Genomic DNA, 17660 nt, shown 5'->3' with positions numbered 1-17660 from the left:
GCACAGGGAGGCAACCCTGCACCCGACCCCCTGCACCCCGGGGACCTGGCGGGGTTCTCTGGGCTCAGCAGGGGATCAGGATCTTAGGAAACCAGGGAGTATGGACTGGAGCCAGCTGGGCAGGCGGATAAACTCGATAGAGCAGGACAGAAACTGCTCTGCAGAACAAACAGCCTGAGAAGGCGGGGGAGATGGGTAAGATAGACCAGAAGAGAGGCACCAGGCCTAGGAGGAGCAAAATTTGACTAGGGAATGGAAAGGAGGGTAAGTACAAGAGAAGCAAGTGCAAGCTATAGGGAGGCAACAGCTTTAGGCGAGCTCGAGAGAGTGGAAAAGGCTAGAAAATCAACAGTGCGGATTGCTAGGAAGAGCAGAGGGAAAGACGAGAGAGAAGCAGTATGAAGAGGAAGGCAAATAAGGAGGTCGCACAGCAGGGAGGTGGAGTGGCTAAACTGAGAAGGAATGAATGGGGGAAGAGAAGGCACAAATTAGAAATACAAAGTGGAAAGAAAAAAGGACACAAGTGAACGATGGAACGAGATATGGGTCTAATGTAATTGATAGGACAGATAAGAGGAAAGAGAGTTAGGAAAGGCAGAGTGAAAGGTAAAAAGAATCTACAGGTAGATGACACATCGAGAAAATAAAACTATCTACTTAATTTTTTTTAAACAAGATAAAAATATGAATTTCACATTTGTTTTTAAAAAAAGCTGACAAACTTTGAAATCAGATGTGCATTTTTCATGTAATGGAAGGTTCTTGTGGGAATGAGCCGGGGGAGCAGAGACACCCTAGAGTCGGTCTATGGACAGGGATACCATTGCAAAACAGGAGCACTGAGCTGTTCTGCTGAGCGCCGTTAAGTTTCTTACCTTCCATGCAAAATAGGTATTGAGATTGCACCCTCTTAGGCTGTCTTAGAACAGCTTATTATAGGATCTAAGGTAAACCAAACATTGTGGAGAAGGGGAAGATATGGGTTGTCTTCTTTCACTTTGGCCCAGATCTTCTAAACCGATTGCACAGATCACTTGGCAAGTACCCTGAGATTGCACCTGCCTTCACTGCACCGTATCTCGCACCCTCACGAAACAGTCCTGCTAGTTTTGCCTAGAGAGCTGCTAAAGATGCTACCAACAATATTCCTTCCTAACAGAAAGGGGTGACAGAGTTAAGTGACAGCAATGACAATGCTGATTAAAACCAGATATTTCTACATAAGAGCTATAAATTGGATTGCTTATAGGTTTTAAAATGAGCTGACTGAGGGGATTTTTTGTTTTAAATAAAAGCCCTTTTGATTAAATGGGAACTTGCATGGGAAGTTACCATTCCATTTTTCATTAAAATACTGGGGGCTTTCATTGAAAACAACCACCAAACTTTCCTCCTTAAAACCCGAATATTTTAGTTTTAAGCAACTAAAAATAGAAACTCTTACCTATTGAGAACAAATACATGATTTTTTTCATTTTTTTAATTATAAACCAACCCACAATGGTCCAGGAAGTTTAGGAATATGTGTGTGCACACACACACGTGTTAGCTAAAAGTTGAACCATCACCAGTGACAATTCCAGCTTTCTACATACTTATAGGCACACACAGACAACTCTTCAAGGTACACCTGGTAAGATGGACAAAGGCAAGCGCAGTACTATAGCTATACATGTTTTTGTAAGATATTTTTGGTATTCCAACAATCCAGGCCTGCCACATGCATGCTATTCTAGTATAGAACACTAGATACACACCAGACACCTACTGAAGTTAGCATTAGGTTTTCCAAAGGAAAATCTTTAAGAAAATAAAAATATTCGAAGAACTGCAGCTGACACTATCACACTTTAACCAAATCACCTTGTCCCACCAAGTCCAGCCCTACCCTGGCCCTATTAGCAAAACCAGTTCTCCTCTGGGAATTGACCCTACTGCAGATCTCGGGCTAAGCTGTTACAAATAATGTAACTAGTCGCAACTACTTTATTCCAAAAGAGTTGTAAACCATGCATCATACCTCCGACAAGCCCATTTTCCTTTGTCGTCTCCATTTTGACAGTGGATTGATTAGATGCCTTCATCTTTGAGGTATTAATGGATTCCAGGAGGGAGACAAACTCTAGAAAGTTAGATTCATTGGGCACCTGTCCTTCTTTAGCTTCTAGATCTGATTTAGAAGTTGGTAAGGTCTTTTCTTTGTCAGATACCTCCATGAAATTCTTACTTAAAAGCACATCTGTCCCGCTGTCTACGCTCAGCACCCGCATGTGCCTCTTTTCGTGAGCAGTTCTACAGGACTGCGGGTCCAGGTTCTGCAGGTCTTCCTTAGAAGCTAAATCCATGGTCTGCACATTTTCAGAAGCATTCTCCCGATTTGGATCTGAAGAAGTGTTAGTTTCTAAAGGAGTATTTGCTGGGTTGCTGTGTTCCTTCACTGCATCACCCGATTCATAGCCAGAGCATTGGTTGGACGACAGCTCTGCCTTTAAAATTTCTGGAGTTCTTTCGCTTTCACTAACTTCTGGGCAAGCCTTACCTTTACTGTCATCGGACAAGTCAAAAGTGATAACAGGGATCCTGAGCTGTTCATTAGTTTGCTGACTTGGGCAGCCTGCTGTAACTATACCAGGCTCGAGGGCTGAGCTCGTTCTCTCAGTTCCCAGAGCCTTCAGGTGGACAGAACCCGCTAGGTCACTGAGGGTGGTGTTTGGTGTAGTACTCATCGTGATGACAATTTTAATGGGCTCACATAGCTGGTCTCCAGGAAGAGAGTTGTCCACAACTGCAACAGCGGTCTCACTGTTCAAGCAATCAAGGTCCTCATGGGTATTACCGGCATTGCAAGAACTTTCCACGTGCTCGGGATCTTTGGTTGCAATGGCATTGCACTGTGGGCAGTTACTGGTAAAGCCTGTCTGTGGTGATCCATCTGGCAATTTCTCTCTTTTGTAGCTTTTAGGATTACTCAAATGGTCTGAAACAACTGAATTTTCACTGTCCCATGGCTCTGAAGAAACTCCAGTCCTTAAAATATCACCTTGTGATGAAGAAATATTGGAGAAGTTTTTAGCTACATCTCTGTCCACAAGGATATCTTGGGATCCATGCTGTCCATATGGCTGTCCGTTCCCTCCGTTTTCATTTATTCCATTACCAGAAAATGTTTCCATAGCAGCTGGTTTTGTCGCTATTGCTGATGTGGTGGCACCTGAAGCAGAGGCTGTAGAAATGGGTAATATATCTGCTTTGATACAGGGTGAGGTAGATGAAACTGGTGGTGCGGCCTGGTCTTCTAATACCATAACACCTAATAAAAAACATATGGGAGTTAGGTCTCACAAATGTGAACACTGTGCATTACTTAAGTATGAAGCTAGCAAAATCAGATCCATGGCAGAGCAAAGGAAGAACACATGATGCAGCTGATTAAAACAGTTCCTAAGCAAGGATTTTTTTTTTTTTTTTTAGCTATGTGTGAAATACTATAAAAGCAAGCTGGAATCCTTCCAGGTCAAGACAGGTGTAGCAGCATGTCTATTTAATTTCATAGTCAAAATAGCTCAAGAAACAGCTAATATCTAAACTAAATGTTTCACAGAATTATCCCCACTTAGCGAGAGATGAAAGAAAGAATAAACCAGCGTGGCAGAAGTTCGTTAAATCACTGTGTGCAATTCCTAAACGGTCCCATAGGATATAGCAATCAACCTTAATAAAAAGGAGATAAACTGAAATATACTGATACATCTCAAGCACTTGAACTGTAGGCAAAGCAAGGTGTGCTGGAGTACACACTACTGAGCTAAAGGTCAACAGTCGCAACAGGAGACTACAGTCAGAAGACGTTTAAGGGCTTTAAGATGCGATCTGAGCATAGGCTTCCTTGTTAAAAGCTTTCCAGAGGCACAGAGCTTCCCAAGAATGTGGGGAAAAGGCTGTTTCATCTCACCATGTCAAAATGGGGAGAGCTACTTGCATTCTCACCAAAAGGCTGCATCCCAAACAGCCTGGCTGACAGCTGAGAAAGTTTAGTCTGCTAGAATTCCCTTGAGATTTTGTTCTCTCAAGCTTTTCCATTCAGTTCCTAACATGAGGCACAACAGAACCTGCCATGGGGTCCTCTGTGCCTTTTTTTTTTTTTTTTTTTTTTGTGGTAAGCAATGATTAAACAAAAGTTTAAAAAGATTTATAAAGCCTTTTAAGGTACCTCTGAGATCTTCAATAGTTTCCCGTGTTGACAGCTCCTAAAAATAAAAAGAAACACACAAAATTATCATGGGCATTTATTAAATTCTGTTGGAAAAAACATCTATCAATGCAATAGCTATCTAATCAAAGGTTAATTACAGCATTGGTAAGTTGCTTAACATCACTGAAATTTGGACATGTGCCTTGCACAAAATGCAAGGGGTGGGTGAGGGAGATGATTATAGAACAGTCATGCTCCAAATTGCATCATTGCAATTGTGTGTGATGTTGGGGGGGGGGGGGGAATCTAAGATTTTTTTAAAAAACATTTTGCAGTACCTAATCCAGATTTTTTTTTTAATCATTACGGAATAGAATGTGTTCATCTGTTCCACTTTTCCAGCTATGTGTTTCCAAAGTACTAAAATGAAAAGTTTGGTCTCCAGCACTTGGTAACAATTTCTCAATGGAAAACTAGAGGACAGAGCCATTAAATTGTCATAGAATCATTTAGATTGCAAGGAAGCTTTGGAGGTCATTTAGTCCAAATCCCCTCCGCCATACACACACTCAAAGCAGGTACAATTAGAGCAGGTTGCTCAGGGCCATCTCCAGCAGATCTTTGAATATCTCCAAAGACGGAGATTTCACAGCCTCTCTGGGCAACCTCTTCCAGTATTTGACCACCTTCTTGGTAGGGAAAAAAAAGAAACAACAACAACAAAAAAAAACCACAAAACCCAACCTCCCCCCAAAAAATACACAAAACCCCTTTAAATCCAATTCATCTAATTGTAGTTTTCCATGGCTGCAAGCTGCAGCCACTGTCTTTTATACTGTCACTGGGCACCTCCGAGAAGAGTGTGCTCAGTCTTCTCTATATCTTTCCATAGGAAGCTGAAGACAGCAGTAAGCTCTTCCAGTCTTACAAAAGATTTTAGCCTTACAAAGACTAAACCATCCCATCTGCCTGTCCTCATACATCATGTACCTCATTCCTCAATCCCCTTGGTGGCATCTGCTGGATTCTCATCAGGAGGTCAATGCCTGTGGGGAGCTCAAAACTAAACACAATACTCCAGAGGAATACTTCAAGAGTCTAAATTCAACAGCCTAAGTGCATAACTAGAAAAAAAGTTATTGGGAAAAATTAATGTCGCTCTCTTCTGGCTGACAGGCACCAAAAGCAAGAGGAAATAGTTGTTATCTCCTAAAATTTCATGGTGGTATCCCGGCAGCAAGAACAGGAGATTAGGTTTGACAAGACCCAACCTACATATTTGGAAGTGGGAGACTTGGACAAGATCCCAAGAAGAAATGGGTCTGCAGAGTGAACAAATACCAGAATACTGGGGACTAAGACAGAAACAAGGCGAAAAATATTTTACCTTATAAAAAAAAAAAAAAAACAAACTATTAAATGTCTGTGAATCATACAGATGCTACAAAAAGGTAAAAACACTCCAGGAAATGAGAAAATAGTTCTGATTCAGACCAGGATTTGAACAGTTTGCAGTAAATAGGGACACAGGGTGGGGGTGGAGGGATATGAAGACAGAATGAAGTATCAAATAGCTACTTATTCAGAGAGCACTAACCATCCTCTGCACTGACTGAGGCAGGAGTCCTGTAGAAAAAATAGCATGGGATCACATAATTAAAGATTTTATCACAGTATACATAGGGAGCAGCTTAAGATTACACAGACAGTGTTCATTCCGTTTCTTAATTTTTGGATACTTAACTCTTCAACCCTCTCATAGGTGTTTCCTATTTTTTCTTTAATAATAACATCTACATACATCCCCTTCATCACTTCATACACTACTGATTTAGAAAGCATGGCCAATGGCATGGAATGCACATACATGTGTTTTTAACCTTGTGTAGACATCTCCTACATTTAAATAATGGGTTTTAGGCTTTGTTTAAAGATGTGTTGGGTTCATTTTATAAGCATAAGTCTAGTTACACAAAACCAAATTATTAACACTCCAGGAGCGGATCCCTTCTGAGGCAATGAGAGGCTGCCCTGATTGCATTAGCCTCTCCCTTCTCTCAAAACAGCCACAAAAACTAGTTGCTCTTGGCAAGATTTACAAAGGCCGTTTGGTAAGAAGTGCAGAATTATGTATACTAGCTTCAGCTTTGCAAACCCAGACCTTTAGGACAAGGCTGACTGACAGCAGTGGTATACCTAGTAGATCCACGGAACAACCCTTCCTCCTCAAGGCAGACCTACGCTTCAAGTGATCAGTACCTGGCAACGCAAAACTCCGTGTGGTAAGCTGTGGACTGCACAAAGTGAAGACACTATTACAGAAAACTGCATACTAACCATGACTCCAGGTGAGTTCTGCGAGTGCAGAGCCTGTACCCTTGAACTGTCGTGAATTGTTTCGGTAGAGTCATTTTGGTTGGTCTCACCGACGACACCGTTGTCCCCGGTGTTATTGCTGAAAAGTAAGCAAACGAAAAATAAAGCAATGCTTCTTACCACAGAGGATCACAGTGAGTTTTGGGAAGAAGCTGAGGAATAATAACAGAATAGGAAGAAATAGCACAGCACAATGAAGCGACAGCATGTTTTCCCCCTCCAATGCTAAAAGCACAAGGCTGAAAAATACTGTAACCCCTTTTTGCACCTCCTTCCTCTCCAAGACAACTTGCTAAAAATAAAGAAATAAAAATCCCTCAATACAAAATGATTCTGGTGTCTTAGGAAGTAGAGCATTGCTACGAGAAATACGACGACACCTCTTCAAACTCCCTACATGTATATAATGTCATTTAGCCTGCCTGACATGCACGTGGATTTATTGGCACAAAAGCTGTTTGGGGCTTCTCATTAGACATATAACGGTCAAATGCTACTCTATTCACAATTTTTGCTTTTTACGTGCTTTGACTGTACCCTCATGTACATACTGCTTATCTAACTGCCTATTTACAAACCTCCCATTAAACAACTATTTGAAATGCAATACGTGATGTGTATTAATATAATCATTAGACCACAAAATAAAGTTGTTTCTCTGATTTTAGCCAAGGCAAACATATATCCGTTACTAATTTCATACGTTATAGGCAACTTGTTGATCACTTCCTTTGTGGATGCATTCAACTACCCACTAACTCTTTTTACACATATTTTCTACTAGCTTTTCCATGGATATAAGCAAGTATTTTTGGACAAGGTTTACTAATGAGAACCAACAAACGTTCTCTTTCTTGGGTATAATACAACAAAAATTCAATTGAAAAAAAAAAAATTGACACTATGGTGAAATGTCAAAAAGTGCGGGTTTGGGCTTTTTTGTTTGTTTGTGAGGTTGTTTTTTTTCCCCCAAAACTTATTTTTAAAACCCTACAGCTGTATATAAGCTATAAAATTATTTACCTGGGGGGTCTCAGTCAACTTTCCACAATTTTTTTTTTTAGTTAGCTAGCTTCAAAAACTTGTTCAACCAACCTGCCAACTGCCAGGGCCTGTTTAAAAACTTCTGTCATCCATCTAGTCAAAATACTAAGTTCTTTATTTTCTGATCAAGTACTAAATAACAGATCGTTGCACCTAGGACCTCCTAGGTGGAGGAACAGTTATATGATTTAACACACAAGTTTCAAGTGATTCTACCTTTACTTCTTAGCCAAAATAAAGGCAGGATAATGAAAGTTTGCATTCATTTCATTAGCCAGTGAACAGGAAAACACTGGGGTTCTGTTTAAATGTCAACCAGCCTAGAACAACTGATGAGCCTCTTAAATTACTGTATTAGACATCTGTAAATAGGAAATAGCTTTGCGGGCTGGCAAGAACTAAAGAGGAACAGAGCCTGAAAGGCATCACCTAATCTACAATAAAAACCTTGTATGGTTAGTGACACACATAAGAGGCATTTCTCAGAAGAGTCTCAATGCAGGCAGACCTTGACACTCTCAGCAATGCCACTGCCAGGAGTGTAGCACAGACGTGCATGTGTACAGACACAGAAGAGCAGGAGCATAGAGGTACACAAACAATCATGATACCACTTAGCTTGCACAGAGCTAACAGCAGCGACTGCAAATGCACCAAAAAATACCCAAAGTTCTTTTCTACAGAGCTCTCTGTTCAAGTTTGACTGGTAGTTGTAATAAACCTACTCGGTTTAAGCTTTGTTTGGACATTTCTATGGATTTCCATCACTATTGGATGTACCTTGTTTCAGCATTTTTGACATCTGTCGTAACGCTTGGGAACACTGGAAGCTGCTTGCCAGCTTCATTTGTTTGTATGACTCAAGCTTGAAAAACAGCAGGAGAGGTCTCCATTTTTTCTGAAAAGTTTACAGTAGAATATTCTACACATACACAAATCTGGAAAAAGTCAGTAATAGTCTTTAGCCCAATACTATTTTTACTTTTAATGCCATCTCAACCTGGAAGCAGCCTTATTGACTTTGATTCTTTACTTGCAGCAAAGACATAGTACTTGGCTTCTCAGTAGAGAGGCTGCAAATACCCACCAAATGCCTGAGAAATAAAAGCGGTTCTAGCTTTCCTCATGAACAGGACCACAGAAGCATCATAGACAGCCACAATAAAACATCAGGGGGAAAAGCAACTCACAGGTGTAGGTTTGATCTGAGAGGGAAGTTACTATAAGCACACAAAGGCAACAAGAGCTCAGGCTTTCAAAGCTGTGATATTAAAGCATTTTCTTCACCAACGGGTGCGCTCCGCTCCGCTCCGCTCCTCTCCTCTCCTCTTCCCAGCAGGAAGAGGAAAGAGCACACACTTAAGGCTTCCCCAGAAAACTTCTCCCAGGTTTTCTCCAGGATCTTTTAGCACCTCCAGAGGAGTCTCTTCCTCCTGCCTTCATCCTGCCCGGCTGCTGCCCCACCCTCTGCATCAGGTGCAGCTCTGCCTGCTTCACCACAAGCATGCTGCAGCCACTGAAAATAAAAGCGCTAAGCAGGTTTTTAAAAGTGCCATTCCTCACACAACTGTAAGGAATCTTCCTACAGTCAACAGCCATTTCTGTTACGCAGGACCATCGTGCAAACTCATCCGTTTTACAGAACATACCAGCAATGTGCAATAAAAACCATACCTACGATTTGAGGGCTGAACTGTGTTTCCTTTTGGGACCTCTGTATCTTTACATTGCCTTCCATTTTTTCTTGAGATCTTTTGTTGAATTACTTCGCCTTTATCAAACATAAGGTGCAGACGGTAACTGATCACCTTTATTACTGTGAAGAACACTGTCACCAAGCTGCAGTACACAAAAACTGTAACTGCATTTGCTGGAAAAGCCTACAGAAAGAAATAATAAAGACATAATCATAACAGTTTATTTTAAGAAGATGCTACTAAAATTTTTAAAGTAATTTTCAAACTCTTTATTCCTTATTGTCTGTTATTCATACCTCTACTGTTTCGCAACCACAAGAAGTAGTGCATCTTCATACAGTATATTTGAGTTCTGCTCACAAAAAAGGTCTAAGGATGTGTTAAAATTTCAAACCATTTTACAAGATCTATTCTTCTTTTGATTAGCTGTGGTTATTACTTATTTCTTAACAAAATCAGTAAAATCTCACAATTGACAAACATTGTAAATCCTATCAAAATACTGCATTCCCAGGATAATGCAGATGGAGCCTTTCCTAAACTATGAACTTTTAAAAATGCAGACACAAAATGAAACATTAGTTATCTATAAACAGGAAACCCCTTTTGAAAAACTGTCATCTTACCCTGCTTCTCAGTTATGATTTAACCGTAAAACATTGTAGTTTGATCTCCTTTTTCTAACACTTCACAACATGTTCCCAAGTCTCTCTACCGCTGAAGAATTTTAAATAATTGATCAGGACTAGTCAAAACAAATGAATAAAATGCATTTGGAGAGGCAGCCGCTTTGAATTCTTTTTCTAAAGTTCGTAATTGTTAATTTGCAGCTGCCTGTGATCTGTTTGCTGATCTGTGATGAGCACCATATTTCTTAGTCATTAAAATTAATTACAGTTCAACTATTGTCTGTAAAATTCTTTCACAGCCATGACACACTAACAACATTTTTATATGTAAATACTTCCTTAAAGTAAAGGGCAAATCATAGCAATGGACACTTGCTGTTGTAACCAAAGGGCCAAAGCCTTCATCATTACAGTCAAGGAATGCCCTTATGTATTGCTGTCACGCAGTTGCAGTCTCACAATGAGTTTAATCTCTTCTCGGTTTTTTGGTTTTTGAACAGAGCATTACTATATCCCCACACAATTTGGGGGGGGGGGGGGGGGGGGGGGAAGGAAGGGAAGATTTTCAATGCTCAGGAATTGCTAAAAGCCTACTGAAGTTAATTTTTAAGAATGGTCTTTACTTCAGGCCTAAATCTATCATTTTAAGTATCAGCATTACAGGTCAAGGAGCATTTGGACGTAAAAGATCAGAAATCCTTTCAGATTCATAAATAAACCACACTGACCACACAGGTGAAGGGAAGGGAACGAGGCACACTTACTTCATCTCTAAAACAAGTCACCACATTTATCTTGATGTTGAAACAAGTACGTTGAATCATTTCTGTGTTATTACAAGTAAGTGGGTTGCTATTCTGCTGCTGCTTTTGGCTTAGTGAGACTTCATCCCTTCAAGATGTACATGTGAAAATTTTCAGGCAAATCCTTTTTTATGACCATTCTGAGTCATATACAAAGAATGTATTGCACAAAAGTGGAGAAGCTGTTTAGCATATAGGTACTACTAATGATCCCTCATAAGAAAGACATTACTTTCTACAAGTTCAGGCATAGTCTCTCTCTTAAGAGAGACTAGTTTGTGGTGCTACGCATATACCAAAACTAACCATACCCTTCAGTTATTTTGTGAATCCGAGCCAGAAAGAGGATCAGGTTGCAAGGCCATGCTCTCGGGGTATAAGGTTTGGTGGATAAAGTTGAAGAATTTGTGTTTTATGACTAATGTATTTGCAAAACACAAGTTAAAAATTGCTTGGTTTCACAAAGAACGATATCCAATTATCTGTAATGATTTGTTTAAGAGAGAGATTTGTTCACTTTCCAAGGAATGTCTTCAACTATACACTAAAAAGCACAGGCCAACCGCTCATTATGAAATACCAGCTCAGAACAAGCCACTAGAAAAGAAGTGCTCTATAGGTGACGTTCATAAAGCTTAATAAATATTACACGAATAATGTCAAGAGGACACAACAAAAATAGACTTCCAGAAGTGCTGCCCATGCATGCAGAGCACGCTACAAGAGAGAATCAAAGGAAGCTCCTAGATTTCCAAGTGGAAAAGAGGGCCAGTTTTAGCAAATGCTGAGCGCTGCATGTCCTCAGCCCTGCCTTGTGACCAGACCTATGGGAGCTGCGCCCTGAGCCAGCCCGTGGTCTCCCATCTGCCCAAGCTATGCAGCGCTTCCCCCCATGTACGTGCCATGCATGCCCACAATCCCAAGCCTGCCCATGTATAATAAGGCCAATGCACCCTTAATATTCTGAATCTTGGGGCAAGCTATGTAGTACAAGCCAGCAGCTTGCTGCCTGCCCACATGAGGAATTAGGAGAAAGATGACGCGGAGAATGGAAAGCCCTCAATTTTCCAAATCAGGCCTCTTGCATAAGGGTACAAGCGTCATATGACTGCAGCTGGTGTTCCCAGGTACGGATAGGTGAAAGCTATCAAATCTGCTTGAGCTAAGGAGGAATTAAGTTAAAGACCACTGAGGAATTAGACGATAGATGAGCTTTTGATGCACTATAGTTATAATTAGCCTGGTTTCCTATGGAAACGAGGTTTTTATAATCACACCATGTGTCTGTGTATTCATCATCTCTCTCCATCCCCTCTGCTGAATAACTTTTTAATTCTTTGGCTACTTTCAACTAACTGTGAGAGAATACACCCCACTGGGACAAGGTCACAGCAGCACACCTCCTGCGTTAACAAAAGGAACCCACACAGCTCTCTGACCTTTTGAATGCTGCCCCAGTGACAGAAAAAGCTTCAAATGAGCTGACATCTTATTAGAAGCTAGGAGGGAAAAAACAAAAAAAACAAAAACAAAAAAAACCCAAACAAACCAAAAAACCAACCACAAACACAAATTCATGAGAAAGCAAGCTTCATGACATCCCACAGGTTTCTGTGGAAGCTGTAGTTCTAGCTTTCTTTGCTTTTGCCCAATTAAAAACCCTACCATAACATACTTTTTGTTTTCCAGTAGCTTCTGTTGTTATACCCCGCACCAGAACAGCGTGGGGTCACAGGCAGAAATGCAGGCTGGCATGTTCTGAATGTGGCCTGACTTACTACTGCAAATGCAACGGAGTTGACCTGCCCATGCAGGGAGGGCCTTTGCTTGGGGCTTCTGCCCGCCCAGAGGAACGGCCAAATTCTTCTTCTTCTTCTTCACGCCTACTAACATTATTCAAGTAGCACAAAGGCAGAGGTGACTGAGGTATATACTTCCTAATATAAAGTTGTGTAACCTTTGAACAAAATACCACACCTTTAAATTGGACTGAGTGATTAAAGGTGATTAGACCCAGATGTATCCCACCTGATGCCTAAGCACCTGAGGCATCTAAAGCAAGACGGTGCTGCACCTGGGCCTCAGTGTCTTAATGTGCTACAAAACCCAAATGAGGGAACTACCAAATAAATATGCAGCCAGCCACTACTATCAGGCTTGCAGAGGTATGAGTGGGAGGCATAATATTGGAGCCAAAGATGAATCTTTTGATGTTAATTTAGCTGAATTAGTAACTAAGAGATGTCCATCACACCGTATAAAACATGGGAAAACAGGTAGCAAATAAAATTCCAGGGGTGTACACTCAGTTCTAAGTGTGCATCTTACCACACAATAAATACAGTAAGTACAGCGTAGCTTATCTCTCTTTTGTGAAGGTGTATGTATCCTTACTTTTACAGAGAGAGATAGTGGGGTAAAGTGTGGCCAAATGGGACTGGAAGCAGCTGACACCGTGCAAGTTTTCTTACAGTTTACCTCTGAGTAATTTATGTGCCCACACCCTCATACTGCCACGTTGTACTTCCCCTATCACAGCATGATTTGAAGATCTAATGCGTAAGAAGTAATAACCCTGTAAGTTCAAGGGCTTCCTGTCCAACAAAAGGCAGACGAAACACTCACTGAGCCATTCTGGGGACTCACCGAAACGCGGATGGTGTTCTCTTGTGCCTTGTAAAATAAGCTGTAGTACAAGCATCCCCAAAGTTGCATCTCTGCATCACTGGTGTTTCACTGGGGCTGAACTCAGCCCGGTGGCTTCATATAACAATTACCACTATTTTCATGCACAAAACACCTGGGGACCCTGGACTGTTTGGTGGAATAAGATAACTTTAATTCTTAATCTATTATGAGAGTTGGCATAGCAAAGTTAGAAGAGATCTCATTATAATTTTGAAAGTTGATTTTAACAGCAATGATGCTCCAAATAATATCCAATGTGTATTTTTAATTGTATGTTTACTACTACAAAGGATCAATGAGAAAGAAAGGGAAGCTATAGAAACACAGATCTGCACATTTTCAGGGGTGGGGAAGCTAATAACAAAACCATTAGTACCGAAGTAAGCTATGCTGACAAAGCTAGAGAATGAAACCCTCAATCCACACGACAGAAACAACTTGATACTATAAGCTTCCTGATGCTACTGTCAGCGTGTCTCTGCTGAGCCAATGTGAAAAAAATCTAAAAACAGCTGGATGAGTTTTGCCGTTTCATTCAAATCAAACTGTTTCAGAGAGACTTTATGACTTTGACAAAAAGTATGATTAAGATTATCCCAAGCAAAGAAAAATTTTAAAAAGTAGTACTCTGATTTCACTTTTCCATTTCAAGAAATGTCAGTGACTGCTTTAGCTGAATCCAAAACTATTGGTGTCGAGTGTGTAACAAATATCACCCCAAACATTACTGAATATAATAGTATAAATAAAATTTCCAAAAGAAAATCTTTAGTTAAAAAGCAGGTTCAGGTTTCTAAGTGACAAGAATATATGTCTTGCACAAAGTTTACAAAGCTCAACCGCTTAAAAGCAAGAAAACAGATACTTATGGACATCATTACTATCAAGCAGGCAGCATAATAAACGCATTATTCTTATCAAGGATAAAGAATTCCCATAGCAATACGTTAGCTCAAGAACACAAGTCCTGCATTTAACCAGATGATTCATCAGAAGGTCAGCCAGTCTGCAGAAAACGCAAGTCCATCTAGACAGGCAAAGATGAAGCCCAAGAGAGAGAGAGTTAAGTAGGTAAGTTAGGTTTTCTCCCTTTCCCTTTAAATAATGTCTTTTTTTTACCTTAGCTCTGACCTACAGTCTTTGTATTCAGTGTTCTTTTGCGCAACTCTGCATGCCTTCTTCCATGCTATTAGTTCAGAAGTTTCCCCACAAGGAAATATATATTCCTTCAGATACATACTTACATCAATTGGAAAACAGTTAACCTTTACTTTTTTTTTTTTTCTTTTTAATCACATATACCACTTTGACAGTCAATGTAAGACTCTTGCTGGTTTGCACAAGAAATAGATCTCATGAATCTGAAGAAAGCATATTGTTATCTTGGTTTATTAACTCCATGAGCCATGCTTACGGAATTTACTGCAATCCATGCCACAGAATACAGTATACCAATTGATTTTTTAAAAATACAAGATTGACTTTTCACTGGGATTGCAGAGGGATTCGTGAATGCTCTTTACTCTTGAAAATCAGGCCAATATCTGACACATAGGGTGAAGAGACCTATTTAGAAATTTTATCCAACAACAACAACAAAAGAAAAATCTACAGAACTCACTTAAGAATTTAGTTGAGTCACTGTGAGAATCAAAGGGATGGAAATTGTTTCCAATGGAACCAGTATTAAGCTACAATCACTGAAGAACACACCAATGGATAGATGCAATGATCCAGCAAACTATACTTTTAAGCTTTTCTCACACAGTAGGAATGCTCAAAAATAGAGCAAAAGTTTCAAGTTTTCAAGGAAAATAAGTTTCAAGTCTGGCAAACAAATTCTAGTTATTATTTATTTGCAATGTGTAAATTTCAGCACCAAAAGAGCTGCATGTCATGAAAAGCCATGTGACTCACCGGTGACATTCAGCAAGGCATATTAATTATGCGATATTGGGATTTTTCCATTTATTTACCCTTCTTAGCAGGTAAGACTACAGCAGAAGGGTAATTTTTTTTTTTTTTTTTTTGGGGGGGGGGGGTGGGGGGGGGCAGGGAAACGTCTCCAAAAGAGATTTTTTTGAACAAACGTCCCCACGGTCACTGGGGATTTGCAGAGCCAGCATCGCACCCCTTCCTCAGCGACCCTGCCCGACAGCTCCAGCAGGGCCCCAGCCCAGGGCGCCCGCCGTACCTACCCCCGTAACCTTTAGCGACACAACCCTCACGCAAAACCCGATATGCCTATTTTTGTTTACCCCCCGGCGGTGAGTTCATTTCCCCGCTGCGCTCGCCCCCGTGCCGCTGCCGCCTCCGGGCGGGTGCCCGCGGCCCCCGGGCCCCGGCTCGGCCCCGCCGCCCGCCGCCCCCCGCCGCGGCCCGGGCGGGCTCTCACCAGGTGCAGGGCCATGGGCAGCGTCAGCAGGAAGAGCCACAGATAGAGGTGGCAGCTGTTGGTGAAGGCGCCCTGCTCCGGGTCGTGGTACCAGCCCCCGGTCAGCGCCGCCCACACGCCCTGCCCCACCAGCCGCGCCGCCGGCGACACCATGGCCGCCCCCCGCCGCCGCCGCCACCGCCGCCCCTCAGCCGCCCGCCGCCGCCGCCATGCCGGGCGCCCGCGGATTCTCCCATGGTGCCCCGCGACGCCGAGCATCCCGCCCGCCCCACCCCGAGCGCCGCCGCCGCCGCCGCCGCCGGGAGGGCGCCGTCAGGGGCCGCCCCCCCCGGCACAGCGCCCCGCTCGGCCCCGCCGCGGTGCGGGGGCGGCGCGCACGGCTACCGGTAGCGAGCGGCAGCGCAGGGAGGCGGCGGGGCCGGGCCGGGCCGCGGCGGGGAGCAGCTCTGGCGCGGAGGCGTCCGTCACCGCGGCGTCCCGCCCCGGGCGGGCGCGGGGCTGGGTCACAGGTGCAAAAAATGCGCGGCAAAGGGGCAGCGGCGGCGCCTGCTCTGCTCCTCCGCCACACCCCCCGCCGCCTTGCCTCCCCTGCCCGGTCCCGGTCCCGGTCCCGGTCCCGGTCCCGCCTGGCACACCACGGGCCTCTGCGCTCTGAGCTCTGCCCGACTTCAGCGTTGACATGTGCGTGTGGTTTCGAGCCGTGTTTTGGGCAGGCAGCTGGGGAAATTCCGTAAAAACCGTTCGGTTTCTTTCGAGAATCAGTTTAGGGTAAAACAACTTCACGGCAGCTGACCTCAAATTAGCGGAGTCAAGAGGTACGAGAGGGGCGGGGGAAGCATAGGTGTGCGAAGCAGGGGGGAGCGGAGCTGAAACGGAGGGTTCAGCCAAGCCGGAGCCTGAGCAGGGGAGGCCAAAGGCAGGGAAGGATGGGGCATAAGGATGCGGGGCGTATCCCTATGGGATAACCCTGGAGGAAGGGGCATCAGGCTGGGCCATGGCCACCAGAGCCGATCGTACGCAGCACTCCCTCCCTCTCACCCTCGGCCGTCAGAAAATAGCTGCGAACTTCGATTGTGCGTCTCTCATCAACCCCTTCTAGGGACTTTTCCACATCCATAGACTTCCATGGCAGTCGGTTTTGTGAAGGACGCGTGTACGAAATGCAGGCAGCCAAGCAGCTTGCACGTTACTTCACCAGATTTACCCTGCTTCCATTGTTCCTGACCGCGGCTACAGTTTCATGGGCTAAACACGCGTCCCGGCGTGCCTCGTATGGATTTTTTAGGCAAAGGTAGGAGACCAAAGATGCTATCAAACAACCGTATTTGTGAGCAAATGCAGCACATCTCGGCTCGCCTCCTGATGCTGCGGGCGACGCGGCCACGCCGGGTGCTTGTGCCGGCTTGGCGGGAGGGATGGCACAGCAGTACAAACAAGCGGCTGGGAGCAGGGCAGGAACGGCACCGTTTCCTTCAGCGGCGCTGGCACCCTCGGATGTCTGTGGGTCTGTAGCCACAGGGCTTGAGTACTTTGTCCTCGGTAAGCAGCGAGGTCTCTTGATCTGCTCGAAGGAGGCACAGTCCTAGCGGTGTCTCGTGTGCTACTCCTGTAAACACATGTTACCCAAACCTCTCCCTTGTTGAGTGGAAATTTTTTTTTTGTATCCTCTGCAGATTCTTTTCAAAGATGACAAAGTTTGTTAATACAAATGTAATGATTGAATCAAGTGCAATAGCCGGCTGTGAATAATATTTTTGATGTGTGATAATTAAAAATGTTAATTTTCAGAAACTACTGAAGTTGTTTTCCACATGCATACTGGCAGATAAGATCACT

The 17660-nt window shown here is 43.1% G+C and overlaps 1 protein-coding gene across 1 annotated transcript in view; it reads right to left on the bottom strand.

Annotated features, from left to right (window-relative positions):
- PCNX2 (pecanex 2) overlaps positions 1–15986 on the bottom strand; it is a gene marked incomplete at its 3' end in the record, with an annotated part of 159128 nt that extends 143142 nt beyond the window's left edge. Inside the window, exons 1-5 of the mRNA XM_082305421.1 lie at positions 15825–15986; positions 9287–9492; positions 6530–6647; positions 4211–4247; positions 2021–3310 (exon numbers count right to left, since the gene is read on the bottom strand). Of these exons, the coding sequence (XP_082161547.1) occupies positions 2021–3310; positions 4211–4247; positions 6530–6647; positions 9287–9492; positions 15825–15977 (1804 nt within the window). The 5' untranslated portion in view covers positions 15978–15986. The remainder of the gene's footprint in view (positions 1–2020; positions 3311–4210; positions 4248–6529; positions 6648–9286; positions 9493–15824) is intronic.
- Positions 15987–17660: the final 1674 nt, after the last annotated feature.

The sequence above is a fragment of the Platalea leucorodia genome (genome assembly GCF_965183815.1).
Source record: "Platalea leucorodia genome assembly, chromosome: 3".
NCBI classification, from domain to species: domain Eukaryota; kingdom Metazoa; phylum Chordata; class Aves; order Pelecaniformes; family Threskiornithidae; genus Platalea; species Platalea leucorodia.
This window is presented reverse-complemented; position numbering and strand designations above follow the sequence as displayed.